At 54.1% G+C, this 8,235-nt stretch overlaps 1 protein-coding gene across 1 annotated transcript; it reads right to left on the bottom strand.

Moving 5' to 3' along the window:
- Positions 1 to 862: 862 nt before the first annotated feature.
- On the bottom strand, positions 863 to 5,279 carry CDSN (corneodesmosin). The gene is made up of 2 exons (XM_012435394.2): positions 5,195 to 5,279; positions 863 to 2,367 (listed from the first exon to the last, which is right to left on the bottom strand). Exons 1-2 carry the CDS (start codon positions 5,277 to 5,279, stop codon positions 863 to 865), a joined length of 1,590 nt encoding a protein of 529 aa, XP_012290817.2.
- Positions 5,280 to 8,235: the final 2,956 nt, after the last annotated feature.

The following is an 8,235-nucleotide window of genomic DNA, read 5'->3' as shown; positions in this document are numbered from 1 at the left end:
CTCTTTTGAAGGAAAACTAGGGATACAGAGACCTCTAGAGGTGCAGGAGGAGCATGACACAGGCTCTCAGAGGAGACCCAGGACTCCAAGAAGGCAAAAAGTCTGCACCTAGTCCCCACAGTTTACTGAGCCAGGATCATCTGTACAGGATCCAGAGAGAGCAGGGAGTCTGCTCCAACCTCTGCGGGTGCCCCAGTGTCTCCCTCACCCAGGGAAGCACCTGAGCACTGAGGGAAGGGGCTGAGATAAGGGACTTGAGAGGCGATGGGCGTGTTGAGGATGGTGATGTAGGAGGGCGTGGTGAGCTCTGTAATGGAGGGTGGGGTGAAACTGGGAGCGAGAGCCCAGTAGTATATTGGGTGAGTTGACCAGATGTTGAAGAGAGGTCAGTGAAAAGTGGCCACTGTTTCCAAATGATGGTTTGACTTTGCTTTATTTGGTAAAGTGGAAGAGGAACGTATAGTTTTCCAGGAGTCAGAGGTGCTTTGGGAGCATTTCAGGGGTTTCCCAGTTGAGAAGCTGATGGGGGCGGGGGTTACTCAATGGATCATTTCAAAGACATAGCAGAGGGAATTGTAAGGGGTGGTTATCTGGCTGAGGGGGCACTGCAGTGGAGTGGGAATGTAAACAGTAGGAGAGAATCGGAGAGGAGCTTTGAATCTACAATATTAGGAAAAGGAAGGAAGAAGGGGTGGTAAGAGAGAGTCTGCCACCTTAGAGTAGTGGAGGAAGCAGAGCCACTCTTTTGGGAAGGAGGAGGGAAACTGAGCTAACCCTATGCCTGGGCACTGGACTTTTCCCAAATGAGATACAATGTATGTGCTTGTGTGTGCCCCAGGCATGCACACATGCAAACGCTGACTTATGGGCTGTCGAGTAACTCTCCCTGGGGTAGGAAAACTTCGGGGTCAGCTAGCTGGGGCCCCAGAGGCTTCACTTGCGCTAGGATATCCCGGATGGAGCGGCAGGGGATCTTTCCAGCACTGCTGGAGCCACAGGGCTTGGCACCAGCGGAGGGATCAGGATGGGGAGAGCCATCGGGACCCCCAGTCAGTGTCACGGAGGAGACAGACATGCAAGGGTGGCCAGAAGAGCTGGACTTGCTGCCACAAGGTTGAAGGATGATTTTGGCACTTGATAGGGAACTGGAGCTGCTGCCGAAGGAGCCGGTGCCTGGTGGGGAGCAGGGGCTCTGGGAAGCACTGCCGCAGGGATGGTAGGGTGAACCGGAGCTGCTGGAAACGCTAGAACTGATGTGGACTTGAGAACTGGAGGAAGAGCAGGGCGCCTTGGAGCCCGTGGAGCCGCCTCCACAGAGCTGCACCCCACCAGTGCCCACTGGCTGGAACACAATGGCTGAGGAAGCTCCTGACTGGCTGGGGATGATGGGGTTGCTGGAGAAGTATTTGCCCTCAGAGACGGGGGGCCCAGCTGCAAAGGAAGGGACCGCTGGAGAGCCTCTCACAGGGTTATCTTTGGTGAAGTAGCCCACAGGGTAGATTTTTCCCTTATTGTAGGTCATGCCTGGAACCAGATAACTGTCAGAAGAGCCACCCACCACCTCGTAGCCACCATAGGATTTGTCTACAGAGGTGATTGGGGGGCAGGGCTTGCCTGGAAGGCCACCATTGCTACAGGGGGCACCTGGAACCCCTCCGGGGCCACCAGAACCATGCTGCTCCACTACCACCACCACGGGCCTCTGACCCCCTGACACAGAGTGGGAGCTGGAGATGTAGGGGCTGGAGTCCTTCGTGACCACGGGCCCTCCACTGCAAGGAGATTCGGGGATGTCCGAACTACAGGGACGCAGGTTGGAGCTGACCCTTTGGCCACTGATGGACGCCCCAGAGGTCTGGGAAGATATCATCATGCGGGAAGAATCGCTGTTGGTTGGCAGAGCAGAGCCATTCCCTACTTGGTAGGTGCTGCTGACTGAATGCGAGCTGCCGCTGCTCAAATGAGAGCTGCTACTCCACGAATGAGAGCTGCTGCTTCCCGAGTGAGAGCCGCTGCTTCCGGAGTGAGCGCCGCTGCTTCCCGAGTGAGAGCCGCTGCTGCCCGACTGGGAGGATCCGGATGCACCTTGTAGACTAGAGGAAGATCCAGAGAAGTGGCTGGTCTGGGAATACCCCGTTCCTGGCTTAAAAGATCCGGGAGAACCACTCTGGGCGACGCTGGATCCGCTGGAGCCACCACTAGAGCCACTGGCGCTGGAAATGGAGCTGTCAGAACTGCTGGAGCCACTGTAGCTGCTGAAGCCACTGGAGTCACCCTTTCCAGTGAGGCAGGGGTCGTTAGGGGAGGTGATACGCGTGGGGTCCTTACAGGGGTCTGAGAAGGTGGCAATGCTCTTAGCCAAGGTCCCTGGGGAGGAAAGGAGTAGTCAGTAAGGGCCAGGGAGACTTGGCTTCCTCCCTCACCCTTCAGCCCCAGCTCAGTCATCTGCCTCTCGGATTTCTTCCAAGAGGAGCCCAGGGAGAGTTTGGGGAGGGAGAAAGAAGGGAGAACTGGCTATTGTCTCTAAAGGATGTTGAGGTGACAGAATAAAGCCAGTTCCATTGTTTGGGGAGGGTGGGCAAACACCAACCAGAAAAATAGAAAATTAGGTGCCAAAGTGGGGGACCTCAAAGGAATACACTGAAGATAAGAGGGAGCTGGGCACAGTGGCTCATCCCTGTAATCCTAGCACTTTGGGAGGACAGGGTGGGAGGCTTACATGAGCCCCAGAGTTTGAGACCAGCCTGGGCAACATAGTAAAATCCCTTCTCTATTTTGTTTTTTAATTAAAAATTTTAAAAAAAGAAGAAGGAATGGAGAAGTGGCAGGAACAAGTAGGTCTAAAAGAAAGGGCCCTGAAGAGACAGAATTGGGGAAACTACAGCTCTGAGAAGTGCAGGTCTATGTTCTTAGGGAAAAATCCTGGCCAGATGGGGGGACCAAAGGGCAGGAGAAGACAAAAGGCAAAACAATGGAGGGCTGAGAATCGGAGAAAAAATGTAGCAGGAGACACTGGAAAAAGAAGCCGAGGGGCAGCGGCGCTGAATTAAATAAAGGAAAGAGCACTTGAGGACTAAGATTTGGTCACCAGCTGCTTCTTGAGAGCCCAGGCTGCAATCAGGAATGGAAACCCTATTTCCCATCCCAGCACTGGCAATGCAAGTAAAGCTGGGTGGGGGCCAGGATGTGGGGTCACCACCTGTTGCTTCAGAACCTGCTGGTACCAGTGTGGCAGGACACCGCACCCTGAGCCAGCCCTGCTCTCCCTGGCCCAGCCCAGGGAACCAGGACGAAACCCCGAGAGCCTCCGAGACCCCTGGCCACCATCAGCTTCCCTCTCTGAGCCCGCCTGCCTCCATCCAGCCCCCATCTGACTTCTGCTGCTTTGACTCCCCTCGGGGATGTGGGACCGTATCTCTCCTTATGTTTCCTTGCCTTTGCTCAACCCCCCAGGCCCAACCTACCCCATCCTTCCTCTACGACTCTTTCACTCGCGTTCCTTCTGCCTACTCCAGCCCCTCCAGGTCCCACGAGTCACAGACAGAGCCACATACCAGCAAGTTACTTAACCTCTCTGAGCTTTAGTTATACGTTCAGAGGAGCCAAATTTGCCCTGCCTTCCCATAGCATTACTATAAATACTAAATGAGAGCATCCACATGGAAGATTTTTTTTTCTTTTTTCTTTTCTTTTTTTTTTTTTTTTTGAGATGGAGTTTTGCTCTTGTTGCCTTGGCAGGGTCTCAACTCACTGTAACCTCCGCCTCCTGGGTGCAAGGGATTCTCTTGCCTCAGCCTTCCAAGTAGCTCTGACCACAGGTGACCACCACCACACCCGGCTAATTTTTTGTATTTTTAGTAGAGATGGGGTTTCACCGTGTTGGCCAGGCTGATCTCGAACTCCTGACCTCAGGTGATCCACCCGCCTTGGCCTCCCAAAGTGTTGGGATTATAGGCACGAGCCACCACGCCCCGCCGGATGATGTTTTAGAAAGCATAAAGCATTATACATCATGCTTTGTTACTGCCACTCATCCTGATCCCTCCACCAACAACTGGACTTCTGTCATCTGTGATGTCCCTGTTCTCTCCTCAAAAAGAAATTATTTGTATGTACCACCATGCCAACCCCCAGCTGTGGCAATTCCCTTCAGTCCTCTGCACAAATCCACCAAACATTGCCTCTCTCTCTATTACCTCAGACACCAACCACCCACCAGGTCATGGGAAGGTCACAGAAATTTCTCAAGTACCCAGTGGTCAACAACACAGGTCCAGTGTTCGCCTGGCCTGGGTTGGAATCTTGGCTTTACTGCTTCCTAATGCATGATCTAGAGCTGGCTTCCTAACCTCGCCAAGCCTCAGTGTCCTCATCTGTAGAGTGGAAATAGCAAATTTTCTTTCATACCATTCTTGTAATGATCAGAAGTGCTAATATAGGCTGGGCATGGTGGCTCCTACCTGTAATCCCAGCACTTTGGGAGGCCGAGGCGAGAGGATCACTTGAGGTCAGGAGTTCGAGACCAGCCTGACCAACATGGTGAAACCCTGTCTCTACTAAAAATACAAAAAAAAAAAAAAAAAATTAGCCAGGTGTGGTGGTGGTGCCTGTAGTCTCAGCTACTCGGGAGGCTGAGGCACAAGAACTACTTTAACCTGGGAAGTGGAGGTTGCAGTGAGTTGAGATTATGCCACTGCTCTCCAGCCTGGGAGACAGAGTGAGACTCCATCTCAAAACAAACAAACAAACAAACAAACAAACAAACAAACAAACAAAAGGTGCCATTGTATAATCCAAATTGTGCTTAAAACAGAGTCTGGCACATAAAAAGTCTCCAAAAATGTGACAGTTATTATTACTACTAAATGTCCAATCATTATCTTGTACTGCTCTCTTAATAAAAATCACCACCACTAACATTTATCTAAACCTCTAGAATTTAAAGCACATGTCACATACATTATATAATTTGAGACACACAGACTAGGGCTAGGTGTTATTATTAACCCCACTTTAGAGTTTCAGAAACAGGCTCAGGAAGTTTAAGTAACTTACCTGAGGTGACAAGGCAGTGAGGAGCGACCCCCAGACTCAAAAGGCGGATTCCAGAGCCCCTGCCCGTCCCCTTCACTGAGTCCTCTCCCAGACTTTCCCTCCCATCTCCCTCCTGCTCCCAGGGCCCCCAGCCTCCTACCTGGCAGGAGGAGACCAACCAGCAGCAGTGCCATCATCCCGTGCCCGCCCACACGCCCCATCCAGGGTGCCCAAGATGAGCCCATCTCGGACTGCACAGCCTCCTAACTGACGGCAGCTTGAGGACACCCGGGTCCTTTATGCCAGAGCTGGACATTCCCTGGGCAGGAGTCACTGTGGGGAGGGCAGGAGGGGTGGAGGGGGAGGGAGCCCCGGGGAAATTGGTGTGGCCGGGAGGAGCATGGTAATCAGCCTCGTGCATCTGCCTACTCAGCAGCAGCAGTGGCTGCAGTGTGGGGTACCCGTGGCCACAGGGCCCTGACGATCCTGCCACCTGACAGGCCTGGTCCTGGCTCCTCATTGCCTAACCTGGAACCAGGCGCTCTGCCCCACGGCCACCCACTCTGGGGCGGCCACTCTTGCCACGGAACCCAGCTGCCTGGCTCCTTCCCTCTCCTCCCTACCCAGCTTGGCCTGTCTCCCCATCTGCCCTCCACTCACAGACATGGGCGTTTCAGCTTTTTCTTCCTCACTTGGTTGGGTGCCTGCTCCAGCCCCACTGCCCAACCCCAATGAGGTCCCATTCACAGCCCCCGATCTGCTTCTTCCTTGGGACCCCATCACTCCACCTCCACTTTCCTCCTTCAAATGAGTCCTGCCCCACCCCTGCCCAAGTACCAGGCCAGCCATACACCTGTTACGTGTTCTATCACCGGGGGAGTCTTCTCCCTCTCAGAAATGGGGCATTGTATTCCCAAAACCAACTCCCTGACCTGTCACTTCTGGGCTCTCTGAGGATAGCATGGTGCAGGGGGTGGTGGGGGGTGGGGAGCGGTGCCGGGAGCCAGGGGAGAGGCCTGGGCTGATGACCTCTGTCATAGCTGGGCCTTGGTTACTCACAGGCCATTCACAGCCTCTCCCCATGGCTGGTGACCGAGACCTCAAGGGTGAGCAAGAGGCTAAGAAGGCTAATTGGGAAGGTGGTGGCCCTGTAGCCCACCCGCTGGCCCTGGGCTGGATGAGCGAGCAGGAAGCAGCAGCCAGCTCTGGGCAGGTCAAGGAGGGTCAACAGTCTCCTAGGTCCTCAAAGGAAGAAAGGAGGCCAGGAGGACCGGAGCCCTGCCATCTGCTGAGAGGGTGGTGGCTCCTCCTCCATTGCGTTTGCCTTCCTCCTGCTCTGGCCCTGGCCCCGCCCCAGCCAATTAATTGCTCACTAGTATTGCCGGAGTATCAGTATCGGAGGGAGGTGCCTGGGAGTCCAGCAAGCTGTCCTCTCCTCCCCCAGGCCTCAGACACCCCTGCTCTTCTCACCCAAACTCACTTCCAAAACCTCCTCATCTCACAAAGGCAGCTCTGTCCCTGAGGCCCTTTGACTGGCCTCTCCCATTCTCTCTACCTCCTGACTGGCCTTTAAGTCCAGACCGGCAGGAGGATGGAAATGTTTCCTGTCTGTGCTGTCCGATATGGTAGCCACCGAAGAATTGGAGTTTTGATCAATTGTAATGATGTGGTTGGCCACATGCAGCTAGTGGCTACCATCTGGTCTTGCTCTTGACTTGCTGGTGACACTCAAAATGGGAGCGGGAGGAGAGAGGGGCCGAGGGAGCCGTGGAGAGAGGAAGTGATACGACAGGGTCCCCTGAAGGGGGCTAATGCCTTGGGAAAAACAAACAACCGAACAAAAAACATTAGCTTCAGAATCAAGATGTGACGTGGGTTCAAGTCCCAGCTAACCTCTTGGCTTTGGGCGGCTCATCAAACCTTTCTGAACTTCCATTTCTTCATCTGTAAAATGGGGATATTCTGGCCGGGCACGGTGGCTCATGCCTGTAATCCCAGCACTTTGGGAGGCTGAGGCGGGTGGATCACGAGATCAAGAGATCGAGACCATCCTGGTCAACATGGTGAAACCCTGTCTCTACTAAAAATACAAAAAATTAGCTGGGCATAGTGGCGCGTGCCTGTAATCCCAGCTACTTAGGAGGCTGAGGCAGGAGAATTGCCTGAACCCAGGAGGCGGAGGTTGCGGTGAGCCGAGATCGCGCCATTGCACTCCAGCCTGGGTAACAAGAGCGAAACTCCATCTCAAAAAAAAAAAAAAAAAAAAAAAAAAATGGGGATATTTTAAATAACACTTACCTCACAAGGTTTTTTCAAATGGGAAATTATGAGAAAGGTTAAATGGGACAAGGGGTGCAGCCCCCAGCAGGAAGCCCAAAAACGGAGCCCTGCAGGTGCTCCTGTCTTCCTCCTTCCACTGGGGGAAAACACATAGGGCAGGTTCACCCCCACAGCCCAGGCTCCCTTTCCTGAGTCTCCAGCCCAGCCAAGTCTAGCAGAGTCTCTTCCACTCCCTTCCTGCCTCGTACAGAGCTGCAGCCACGAATGTGAGACGGAAATACCATTGAAAGTGATGCTGCCCTTTCCGATCATCATTTCCTCCTCTGGGCCTCCCTAGACTCTCAGGCCTGGCTCCCTGGAGCACCTGGGCAAGGAGGGAGGGGGCTCTTGGGCATCAAGGGGAGTGGCAGAGGGCAAGGAGGAGTGGACTAGAAAGTGCTGGGCCGTCCCCCACGGTGGGAAGGGAGAAGGCGGTGGAACAGCGGGGCCTGTGGCTTATTTTCCAACACAAACTTCCCCTGGCCAGCCAGAGGTGGCAAAGTTTGTCCTGCTTTCTTTCTCACATTCCTCCCAGCTGCCGTCAGAACTTGGCCAAGACAGCCAGGCTGGAGGAGGCACAGTCTCTCCCGGTCTCCAGCCGCCCACGTGGGCTGGTGGTGCAGCCACGTCCCTCCTCCTAGCTCCTCTCCCCTGTCCACTCCTATCCACCCCATCCTGCCACCCTGGGCTGCCCAGTTCCTCTATTGTCCTGTCCACATCTGGGCCCCCTGAGCTCCAATTGCACTTTCGGGTTTTTACTGAAACTCTACCTGCTGTGCTGGATTTTACTCTGGTGCTCACCATTAATGTTTCTCTCAGCGCAGGCAGGGAAGACCTAAAGCCAATGCGGTTGAGGAGGGAAGAGAAGGGGCATCAGCTGAG

This window comes from Aotus nancymaae, unplaced genomic scaffold (assembly GCF_030222135.1).
Source record: "Aotus nancymaae isolate 86718 unplaced genomic scaffold, 86718_ANA_hifiasm-v0.15.2.pri h1tg000027l, whole genome shotgun sequence".
NCBI lineage: Eukaryota > Metazoa > Chordata > Mammalia > Primates > Aotidae > Aotus > Aotus nancymaae.
The sequence above is the reverse complement of the archived record's forward strand: the minus strand, read 5'-3'. Positions and strand labels throughout refer to the sequence as shown.

What these genes read in the sequence shown, in the direction of transcription:
- CDSN (XM_012435394.2), bottom strand. Translation starts at nt 5,279, where the DNA reads ATGGGCTCATCTTGGGCACCCTGGATGGGGCGTGTGGGCGGGCACGGG. An exon ending in GGTTGGTCTCCTCCTGCCAG is followed by an intron (nt 2,368 to 5,194) that starts GTAGGAGGCTGG and finishes TTTCCTCCCCAG; the next exon opens with GGACCTTGGCTAAGAGCATT.